The sequence below is a fragment of the Perna viridis genome, chromosome 4, assembly GCF_037379345.1.
Source record: "Perna viridis isolate PV_CMFRI_1.1 ecotype Kerala chromosome 4, ASM3737934v1, whole genome shotgun sequence".
Taxonomy (NCBI): Eukaryota; Metazoa; Mollusca; class Bivalvia; order Mytilida; family Mytilidae; genus Perna; species Perna viridis.
Genome location: NC_142448.1, coordinates 29,736,868 through 29,749,207, shown reverse-complemented (window position 1 = coordinate 29,749,207; position 12,340 = coordinate 29,736,868). Strand labels below are relative to the sequence as shown.

General features: G+C 31.3%; 1 protein-coding gene across 1 annotated transcript; it reads right to left on the bottom strand.

The window, feature by feature from the left end:
• Positions 1 to 3,334: 3,334 nt before the first annotated feature.
• On the bottom strand, positions 3,335 to 12,276 carry LOC148619680 (decapping and exoribonuclease protein-like). Its single transcript, XM_088579841.1, has 7 exons — positions 11,852 to 12,276; positions 10,266 to 10,492; positions 8,900 to 8,995; positions 8,320 to 8,437; positions 7,385 to 7,520; positions 6,315 to 6,409; positions 3,335 to 3,760 (listed from the first exon to the last, which is right to left on the bottom strand). Exons 1-7 carry the CDS (start codon positions 12,229 to 12,231, stop codon positions 3,601 to 3,603), a joined length of 1,212 nt encoding a protein of 403 aa, XP_088435967.1. The 5' UTR covers positions 12,232 to 12,276; the 3' UTR covers positions 3,335 to 3,600.
• Between the last annotated feature and the right edge of the window lie 64 nt (positions 12,277 to 12,340).

Here is a 12,340-nt window from a genome sequence, read left to right as displayed (position 1 = left end):
GACATGAATTTTGAGAGATTCTTTAATCATATAGATCTTACTCTTCTAAAGGACAATATTCAGACTCAATTTTCAACTATTTTCTGAATACAGAATGTTTACATAGCATAAATCCTATCAAATATTCCAAGAGAGAAAAATTCAATTATTTGTTCTGGATTTCTATTTCATTAAGAAAGAAATCAATTTGTACTACAATAGATAACCTTATATGAAGTAATGAAGTTTCAAGGGTCTATCATATGTCCACTATTCTAATTATAACTAACCAACTTTGGTACTTGGGAGATAAAGATATCATAGATATCCAGCTTCTACACAATATTTAAATCGAGTTGAATCAATTCAGGTCCTATTGTTATAGTAAACAATACAAGTATGATTACTGGTACATGTATTGATAATTATATTATTTTTTTTGTATATTGTACTATACCAGTGTGACTCCAACATGACATGCTAAAGTCAGTTCTTAACAGAACGGGGCTAGAAAATATGTTTTTGTATCTCTAATTTATTTTTTTTCATGACTAGTTGAAAACAGTTTTTTTCTTCAAATATACGGTTAATGTTAGTAGAAGCTGAGAGTAAAAAGACAATTATATTTTGACATAGCTGAAAACAAACTATTTATTTCTCTAATAAAAAATTTGGAAACAAACTATTTAAAAAAAACACACCGCTGGCCAAAGTAAATCAAATGGTTGTTGCCTTTTATATTAGCAAGTATTAGATAAAGAAAAAGTTAATTTTGTGAAAATAATACTGATTCTAACAGTCAATGGAAATCACCACCAAAACACTGAGAGAGCAATCATCTGATTTTACAGGGTACTAAATTCAAAAAGATTCCCCTAAAACATGGGAGCATGGACCAGATTCACTGGTAGCGTAAGAACCGTCTGATTGTCTAGAAACACCTGCCAATTTGGAAAATGGTAAACAAGTAATAATGTATAAATATCTTCAGTTCATAAAAAAAACTCCCAACAAGGTATTCTGCAATGAAAGAAGCTGAATATGCTAAGATAATAAATCATAACCTCATGCATGTCTTGGAAAAACTGTTGTTTGCATCATTAAATTTTCAATTGAAGAATCTGACTGTTTAGACTTGTAGCAAGTCTACTGACTGTTAATCACGACATGCTTTAATTATACCTTGATTAATATTTATACCAATTGGTTCACTGATGATGAAGAGGCATTCTACTACAAATACAAACACTTCAATCAAAGCTTAATGTAATTACAAAATCTGTTAATTATCAATTGCTGTAACTTACATAATGTCAATGGCTCTTCTAGAACACTACAGATCATATTTTCCCCAACCTTTACATGTAACAATAATTACAGATATCCAGCCAATATTGTTGGATCTGAGGAATTCATACAATTTAACAAGGCATACACAAAATTTGTGTTAAAAGTAAGAAGAGTTCAAAAATCACAGATGAAAGAGCACTTGTTTTCCTTGATCAAAACTTCATGTTGTAATCTTATATCTGTGATTTGAATAAATATGTGGTCACTTGGTTAAATATATTATGCATGTCATGCTGATATCAAATTACTTAAATTTTGATGTTATACAAAGGTTTGTGATTGAAAAATTATTTTGGGATAAAGTTTATATGGATAAAATATGCACATTTACACTTGGTAACAAAAAATAAAATCCTACTAAATACAGAAGAAATCCAACAAGCAGTAGCAAAGCAGTCTTTAGTTGTACTGCATAAAGGAAGATAATCAATAAGAAATGTGGAAAAAAAGTCCCATAACTCATATAAAAATTGTCCAACCTAAATGATGGTATAGTATGACTATCTACAAGTCTTCAAATCCTACCAAATATTGAAAAATTCTGCAAATGAACAGCTACCAAAAACTCTGTGGCAGAGGACTTAAATGGTAATTGCTTTAGTTCACAATGAAACCAATTTGATAACATGTGATATCTCAGCATGTTTGTTTGCATACAAGTTATTCAACTAATGGTGACACTATCATTCAGTATCAGTTAGCAATCTTGGGAATTCTTTTCTATACAAAAATCTAAGAACATCCTCTACAGACAAGACAATAATGTTCTATGGTAATATATGAAGGATATAACTGTTATAAAGATGGAGTCATATACTTTCCATATAATCTCATCTTGAAAAGAATTGTTTCCACGAAACAAGAACACCTCCCTTGTAAGAACTAAATTTCAAACTAGATTAAAAACCTAAGCCTCAGAAGACATGGTTATTCAGACTTCGTGAGACAATTATAATGATGTTATTTCTTAATTCATCTCAGATATGAAATGAATTGTCATTACATTAATGCTGATGGCAGCATATTGTATAAAACTTCAGTTCAATACAGACTAAAGTCAATATTGGTAACTGATATACTTTTCATAGCTTATTGTGTACATATGATCTGAACATTGACCTTTAATTTAAGGTACAGTTGTAGTATGGTTGTTGGGTTGTAGCATTTTCCTATACTAAAATAAACTGGTGAAGGCATTGTCAAACAATACTGAATGTGTTGCCATGAATGCCACCACAATTAATGTCAAACAGAACTTGATGTGTAGTCATGAATGCCCCTCTACAAATGTCAAACAGAACTAGATGTGTAGTCATAAATGCCCCGATACAAATGTCAAACAGAACTAGATGTGTATCCACAAATGCCCTCCACCACACATCATGTCAAACAGAACTAAATGTATAGCCACAGATGCCTTCCACCACAAATGTCAAACAGAATTAAATGTGTAGTCACAGATGCCCTCCACCACAAATGTCAAACAGAACTAGACGTGTAGCCACAAATCCCTCTGCCACAAATGTCAAACAGAACTAGATGTGTAGCCACATATGCCCTCCACCACAAATGTCAAACCTTTAATAGGAGGGACAACAATGTACTTGACATTTGGACTAAGATTTAGAGTTGGACATAGTACTGGTTTCTGACATTGTTAATATTGTTATAGAGTACATAGTGTGTAACCAATTACAGTACAAACAGAATACCAGCTCAATACCTACAAGCATAGAAAACAGTGTGTTGCAAAGATATGAACAATCTGAATGAGAGACAAGTGTACAACTATAAAACAGGAGCATACACTGTTCAAACAAGTAAGACAGGGTAATGCATTTCATTTTTAAGGAAACATACTGGTACAACAAAATCAGTAACCTTATTTTAAAACATGAGTAAAGCACTCCTTCAACAAATGAGAAGTTATCAGCTATTGTACAAGTAGCCTATCTTAACTACTGTTAGAAGTCAATGTTCTAAAGAATGTTGAGATATTAGTGAAGAAGGTAAAGACTTTGTTTTTAATGTATGAATCCAAACTTATAAAGATAACTAACAAATCTTTTCTAATAAATGTATGAGTTTTTAATTACAATAAAATTGCTTTGTAGATTTGGATTTAAAAAACTGATCCCACACTTTCTTTCTAAAGTGAACTTTATCAGTCTATTCAAGTCAGAGGAGATCTAACATCTCATAATTATTATGTATCAGTAGATCTTTCTTGTATTATAGTATCCTTTCTCAAATACAAAAGGTCTGTTGCTGTCATCTGGTTTCTAGTTTTGGTTTTTTCTCACTGCTCCCTTCCACCTCTGATGTGTTTGGGTTAATGTACCAGTCAGGCAGGAACTGGTGCTCAGAACTGGTACCTATTTTTTGTAACCGTATATCATTTCCTGGTCGCCAATCCATCAAGAAAACTGTTCTATAAATATAACATACTTTGAAACACATTTAACCACTTTAGATGGCACAACTTTTAAGTTAAAGAAAAGGCTGTGACAATGACCAATGTCAATCCCTGAATACTCTGCAAACTTGTCTAAACCCACACTAAATATCCTGAAAACCTTTTAAACCCACCTAAATACTCTCAAAACCTGTCAAAACCCACCCTAGATACCCTAACAACTTGTCTAAACCGGCCCTGAATACTCTGAAAACCTATCAAAACCCACCCTAGATACCCTAAAAACTTGTCTAAACACACCCCTGAATACTCTGAAAACCTGTCTCAACCCACCTATAACGAATTCAGCACAAAGTACTATTGTAACAAACTGCAATAGGATGGGTTCAGACAGGTTTTCAGAGTATTCAGGAGTGGGTTAAGACAGGCATTTAGAGCATCCGGGGGTAGATTAAGATGAGTTTTCAGACTATTCAGGGTAGGTTCAGATAGGTTTTCAGAGTATTCAGGAGTGGGTTAAGACAGGCATTTAGAGCATTTAGAAGTAAATTAAGATGGGTTTTCAGACTATTCAGGGTAGATTCAGATAGGTTTTCAGAGTAATCAGGGTGGGTTCAGATAGGTTTTTTCAAAGTATTCAGGAGTGGGTTTTTCTATTTTAATGTATTTTTAACATTGATAAACCTCACACCTGTCTTAACAATACACTTTTAAAATAAGTTTGGTTTAATAGGTTTCACTATTCAAGGTAATGCAGTCAGCTGAATAATAAAATCAATGCAATAAGTATACCAAACTGAGGTTACATTTCCCTGTTAGGAGACAATGTATATTAAATGATGTGTATAATTGGATCACTAAGAGATTACTAGCCTTGGTATAAAAAAAAACTGTCCAAACATAATCTACATAAGCCAATGTTTCAAGATTAAATCTCCTTGTTGATCCTATAGGTTTGATTTCTGTTACAGTAAAATCATTAGCACCAATTTCATGCACAATGCATTTCATTATCTTGCTTTTCCTATTCATGGTATTTAGATAGATTCATGCTTTAAGGCACTGATATCAGGAAAGGACTCCATCAAGACTGTCTGTTGTCATTAGGAAGTGTAGGATACTTCTGATTGTTCAATAAATTATACCACCTTAGAAACATCAATAAAACATTGGTAATCAATCTGATCTTGTTTGTTTTGTTATCAGAACTATGCACCATACCAAGTTTCATGAAAGTAGGTCATTTCAACATTACTTATTTCAATGGATGATGGTTTTAACGGAAATCTGATCATATAATTCACATCAATAACCCATTACAAACATTTATTCCTTGTCAAGCATCTTTCATACTTTGTTATGATGTTTTCGACTCTTAATTATCAACACAATGTAAAGTAAACATATTCATTTCAGTGTGACAATTAACACTTTGAACAAAGGGCATCAAAGGGTTATCTCTTTCATAACACCAAAAAAAAAAAAAAGGTTAAAAAAGTAATTCAGAAACAGATTTGCAAAGAGGGGATTTAAAGTTATCCTTCCAAATTAAATTTTTTCATTAATTATTAGTAGGAAAAAACAAGAATTCAAGGTTCTTGGAACATAGATAGTTAAACAATTTCATTATATCATAAAGTATCGTCCCTTGTCATATAAACTTCAGAGCTTAGTAAACTATAGGCTCTAAAGAGCCTGAACAGCTCACCTGGTTTGATTAGCAACATTCTATTTTTGTAAAGCAACCATGTGTTTTTTTGGATAAAAATTTCTAATGCTTTTGCCTAAGGAACAGTCATATCAACTTTCATTAAATTCTGAGGAGAAAATCAAGATGAAGAGTACATGTAGCTCACAAGCTGAGTGGGAAATTCTTAAAATATCTACAGTGGAATGTACTTGAACAATTATGGCAGCTCTGCAATAATTGTATAGAATATATATGACACTGTTTTCAAGAATTTTGTTGTGGTACAGACACAAACAAAAAAAATTCATAGTTGACAAGATGTTTATTCCCACACTCCAACTGAACAAAAAAATATGGTATTGAGCAAGTTCAAAATTTTTTTTTTTAAATAAATGTTTTTTTTTTCTTTTTTTTTCACTTGCTTTTCCAAATTTGGCTTATTTTTAATATTTGGACATCCTATTTTCCATTTTTATCCTGTTTTTTCCCCTTTATCTTGATAATAGTCTTGAACAGAGAATACACAAGTGTTAAATACTTTTTCATAGAGCTATTTCATTAAACTACCTTACATGTTCTGATGAAAACAGACAGTCTTGATGTTAATGTACACTTAAATTAATGTTTTAAAGAAACAATCTATCTAAATACCATAAATAAGAAAAGAAAGACATTTGAATGCAACTTTGTAACAATAATGATTCACATTTATGAGGTATGGAAAGACCTGTGAAACAAAAAATAACTACTGAATGGCCTAATTGAAACAATATTAAATATAGGCTTCCCTAAAAATTAAATGTTGTATCTTTTCAGGAAAAATTGGTCATATATTTGTATATATTGACTGTACAATAAATATATAAACAAATACCTTACCTTGGGTTATTCTCTTTGACATGTGACTTGATAAAAGTAAGTAACTGGTCTAAAAAGTTTAACATTACGTTTGGTTTCCAGGGATCGCGAAGCTCCTACAACAAATACAAACTGTTATCACAAATTACCCAAAAGTTTAATCTAAAATGGATTTAAAGTAAAATTTTCATGATTATAGAAAAAAAAAACTTTTTATAAGTGCTTATAAATAATAGGGGAGACAACTCAATTATACTAGGCACCTAACTAGTCATTGTATGACTCTAGTTGACAATTGGAAAAATCAAGTATATAATTGATCTAAATGTTCTTTTAATATAAGGAAAATGGATATTGTGAATATGTCATAGAGACAATAATTCCACCAGGATGAAAAATGTCAGCTCAAGGCCACCCATGGGTCTTCAATGAACCATGAAGAAAACATCAAGCCACTTGGCAGGCTGCAGCTGGCCCAAAAAAATAGAATATACTCTTATTTGTCTTAGAAAAATTATTTAGCTAAATTAATAACAAATTTATTGCATAACTTTTGTTACTTTAAATGTAGTAGCCACACACTGCCAATTGAAACTGGTAGGTTATTTTAGTGTTGATAGGTGCAATTAATTTGTACACTTTGTAACTAACAAATTCAATTATTTGTTCAATTGTATTTCTTGATTCATGGAAGGTGTAGGTTCTTGCCAAAATGCTTAATAGATTGTCCAAATATTATAAGCTATAGTCAATAAATGAATGAGAAGACATATTTACTTTAATAGACCTTGCCAATTTTACCTTAACAATGTTTCAGATGCATAATGAAATCTTTAATGTTTTATTGATCCAACTAAACTTTCAACCAGGTGCAGATTCATAAATTATTAGTAGAGCAGACCCGTTCTAGACCCCCCAAATTATTTGAAAACAAAATTTTGCAGTTAATCTTGATGTTTTGAAAATTCTACCCATATTTTTTGGCCTCACTTCCTCCAACCTTTAATTCCATTTACTCCCCCTTACTTGAAATCCTGGATCTGCCCCTCACTTTTTAATCCTACATAATCTTTTAAGTGAAAAATACCAACCTGTACTTGTCCTGGAATGTTTAATGTTTTGAATGTTTCTAATCTGTGAACTATACCATCATCATCTCTATAGCCACAAATTATTCTAGGAATACCAACTAAATAGCTTTGTGCCCACCATTTTATCAATTTAAACCTTTAAAAAAAATGTACGACAACAATGTACACTTCTTCCTACTCCACAGCTGGAGGTAAAGAGTGACGATTTTCATTTAGGAGGTTACACAGAATGGATATGGTGAATAAACAGACAACAACCCCATCATCATGAAAAATGTCAGGTCAAGGCCACCTATGAGTCTTCAATGAAAGACAAGGAAACCCCCACACCACAGGACAGGCTGCAACTGGCGCGCAAAAAAAAAACATTGTACACAGGTACAGCAAAATAGCTCCCCATTATACTCAAACAACATAAAAGTACACTGAAAGTGAAAACAAAACAAGACATATAAAGCCCAGAAATTTCTGACTAGGGACAGGCACAAAAAAATGTGGTGGGGTTAAAGTACTTAGGTGTGATCACAATCCTCTCCCTTTTAAATCTAGTAGAGTATATTGAGCAAATTTAGACAGTAAAACCTGTCTAAACTGAACCCTGAATAATCTGAAAATCTGTTTAAATTGAATCCTAACTAATCTGAAAACCTGTCTATACTGAACCCTGACTAATCTGAAAACCTGTCTAGACTTTTCAAAGTCCCTTAACATCAATTCTAATGAGTTTTGAACTTTGGTAAACCAAGCACCTATCTAAACCAAGCAGATTTTAAAGGGGTTTTGTTTAAACAAGTTAAGGTTGTTTAATAAGTTTAAGCACAACAAAATACATAAGTAAGCTTAACCAAAACTTTTAAAAAATACAGCAGGGTAAAATATGTTTCAAATGGTAGTTACATATCTTTGACTTAAAGAAAAACCTGAGTCTTGAATACCTTTGAAAATTTTGCTGTTGTCTTTGGTTGTCAATCTCTCTGCTAGTTTTAAATTCTATGTAGCTACACTCATTCATGTTCCTACCAGAATCAAGTGCATCAACTTCTCCTGAGAACACTGAAAAGTAGGAATGTTTAAAATCTTTTATGTGCATTATGACAAAAGAGAGTAAGCATAAATTAAGGATTTCTTCCATTCTAAGTTGGTGATTAAAAAAACATGTGACTTTTTAACCACCGGAAAATAATTTAAACCACTCCTTAATGAAGGAAAATCTGTGCATATCTATCATTCAAACTGATCAGCAACATACCTGAATAAACAAATCTCCAATTTTAAAACTACTTACTGAAGTGTTAACAGTTTAAGTTTCAAAGAAAATGTTTACTGTTCTTCTTTTCCACAATGAGACTGCCAACCAAGTTGTCTTGTGCTGGTAGGTAACATCCCTTTGAAAAACTTTCTAAAATGGCTTGCATTCCGTAAATGTGAAAAACGACTATTGAACAATTTTGCTGAAGGTTTGCTTACAAAGCACAAGGTGGATAGACACAAACAGTCATTCAGTATGATAGCTACCTAATGAATGAGATTCTAATCGGGTCCTCACAACTGTAGCATATTCCTCGTTATTATTTACTGGGTCTTCAGTGACTGGTTTTCTGTCAGGTTTATCTGCAAATGCACCACTGGGTTAATAGAAATTAGCAAGTAGCATCATATTCAACACAAATAACTATTATTCAATGAGTTATTAGGCAGTGACTATGATTATTTATAAATGTAGTAGGAATTAAGAATTACTCAGAAGATAACAAAAAATAACTAAAGGCACAAATTAACATTATAATACAAGTTATTTTTTCTCACTGTTACTCGATAAAAAAATTTCATAAAAGCCTTTTTTTATTTGAAAACTAAACAAAATTAAGACACTAATTTTTTTCCTATTTTGAACTCATTGTCATGGTTATAGTGGAATTTCAAAGCAATTTTTCAACATAATTTTAGTTTAGTTAAATAAATCTAAGAATTAATGAAAAACATTTTTTTTTCTAACTTGAGACAATAAATGAGTTGAAAAGAAGGCAATTTAATTCAGTTGTTTTCCTCCTTGGTGCTGTCAACATATCTAATATGTACAATTTGGAGGTGTCCTCAACCATGAAAACAGCAATAATCATTTAAATTGAAAAGGAAAGAATTAAAAATTCAATTCTAAACTTTCTACTTCAAGTAACAATAAGAAAAGTCACTCTAATCAAAATTATTGTTGTTATTCATTGTTCTCCAGGTAAAATATGAAATCACTCTCATGAGTTGGACTCAGAAAGTTACTTTTCAAGTAACCAGTATTACCAATAAGGCAAACTAAGAGTAATGAAGGTAACCAAGATTCTAGCGGAAATCAAAAGAATGTAATCCAGAGACAAAGACCAGACATTGAAAACAGAAACACACAACAAAGAAAATAAATAGACAAAATAATACATACAAAGTAACAAAAGTAAATGAGCAACTCGGACTCCATTTTAAACTGAGAGCATGGTGCACTGATAGGGTAAGCATCCTCTGCTTTTCTAGAAAGGCCCAACAAAAAAGTAATACAATGCATGGTAATACATTAATGACCAACATCTCCTGACATTTGTATCGTATAGCAAAATAGTATTTCCAACAAGTAACGTAACCAGGAAAAAAGGTTTATTTTTTTAAGAGAGAGCTTAATACAAATAAAATATAAATAAAACATAAATAAATATTAAACTTTTAACATTTTCTTTCAAAGTTTTATGTTTTATTTATGTTTTATTAGTATTTTGTTCCTTTTACCTTTTAAACATGGCTATTGTTCACTTTAATTTTAACATTAATTTACGTTTAATTTAAGCCACTTCACAACATATATTATTTTTATTTTTTAAAATGATAAGATCTATCTTACCTGCTGTTAAATACTGTTCAAACTTCCATCCCCAACAACTCATCTCAGTCTGTCTTTCTGTCATCTCAGCTTTATTTTTTTTCCTCTGTTCTGTTTCAAATTCACACATATATATTGTATTGTTAAATTTTGTTATTGCTATTAACCAGTCTTCTCTATTTTCATATGGTGTGCATAAAAGTTTTGTTAACAGACCACGCCAGCATATGAAATCAGTGAACAGGTCTCTATAATGAAATTAAATTACATATTGTTAAAGCATAAATATATCTGAAGATAAGTTACTATGAAGTTACTTTCAACTAACCTTAGCAGAAGAACCTCCAAAAAAATATCCTAAATGCAATATAACTATCTCTTATGAAGTACATAAAAACAAAAAAGGTACTACATGGTTAAAAAAGACAAGATATTTTAAAAATTTTAGAACAATATCTACATCAAAACCCAATGAAAAGAAAAAAAATTATGAGCGGATGTAGAGGAATTTTTTGAACAGTAAATCGGTTTTCGTGCCGGGTATTTAAAAGAAATTGTGCAGATATTTAATTATCGAGGATTGGGCAGTAACCACTAGAGATGTGTTTATTTGAAGTTTAATTTTCAATAATGAAGAATGTATATTGTGTTCATGAATATTTGGGTCTTACACATATTTTTCTTTATTTTGTAGATAGTGTTGGGCCAGTTTTGTTTATTTTTGTGCATAATGGACATTATTATATCTCATGATATCTGATATATATATACAATGTACAAAAATGTAGAATATTGTTAATTACATTTAGAAGTGGTCATTGCGCCTCTCAGTATCAAACTTTAGTTGTTTTTATTTATGCCAATAGAAGTTTTCAGGTATGGATATTTGAATGTGCTCAAATATGCATACAGTGGTCAAAAAAGGGCATTGGTTGAGTACATAAATACTTTATGTTCGTTTGAACAAAGTGAATTTAGAACATAATAAGATTAAATTGAGTCTGTCCTGAGATATTTGATTTTGAACAATAATCTTTCCATCAAGATTATAGGACAAAGCATCAGCGACATCCTACAAACATATACAGGTCCTCCATCAAATTAAGAATAGCTCAATTAAACCTTTCTTTCAGAAGTTTTGTATGCAGTAAGGCTGTGATTGAACTTTTAACAGATGCATATCATCTATGCATTTTAGGAAATCTCTCATATTCTCGTTGGTAAAGACATCAACAATCTAACAACATAACGGTGCATTATCAATAAGTTAAATGTAATTTGAGTACAAAAAACTAAGCTTCGCCCTTCATTGGCAAAGCATATAGAATCATCTCCCCCCCAAAAAAAGATCCTTGATAAAATATTTAAATGCATGCATTTACACACAAAAATACTGTATTTTTATTTTTGTAAATTGATAAGGGCGGCCTTGGATCCACCTATGCTCTAAGATTATATTATTCTTTTTGGAAGCTACACAAGTCATGATTGTAAATTCTTACTAAATTCAAAAATGTCTCTTATAAATTCAGACTCCAGTATAATATTATATTTGGGCTTCTGTACTATGTATATTAGTAGATTATTAACAGATAGCTGAAGCTTGCCTATGAACAGAATCTTGTTGATTTTTTCCAGGAGTTTGAAGTTGAAACTTCTCTTTATTCAACACAATCCAGTGTAATATATTGTCAATGAATTCTTTTTTAGTTTCATCTTTTCTTATCATTTTCTTATATCCATCTGTCAAGTCAAACTTGACATGTTCTGGGTTTTTTGGATTTATGAAGTATTTCATGGTAGATTTATCATGTTTGAAGCATCTATTCTTGTCTACAGAATAACATCCAATCTCTTTTGGTTTCCTTAATGCAGGTGGGTTCCTGTCAAATCTGTGCCTCTGGCATGTTTTGAAAGAATGACAAACCGGTGCATCATTATTAATATTAGAAACATCGCTGTTTTCGTCTGCATATGTTCTTTTCATTCTTAAGTTGAAAAAGTTAAAACGAAAGTGAAAGTATAAGAATAGAACAGGAAGTGACCACAGTATCCAATCCTGGTCATTCTCAGAAATCGAATGAACCAATCAAACG

Bases quoted from the DNA above. Each gene is read 5' to 3' on its own strand.
- LOC148619680 (XM_088579841.1), bottom strand. From the start codon at position 12,231: ATGAAAAGAACATATGCAGACGAAAACAGCGATGTTTCTAATATTAAT. The intron at 8,996-10,265 runs GTAAGATAGATC...GTGCATTTGCAG, and splicing joins TGAACAGTATTTAACAGCAG to ATAAACCTGACAGAAAACCA. The intron at 8,438-8,899 runs GTAGCTATCATA...CCTACTTTTCAG, and splicing joins ATTAGAATCTCATTCATTAG to TGTTCTCAGGAGAAGTTGAT.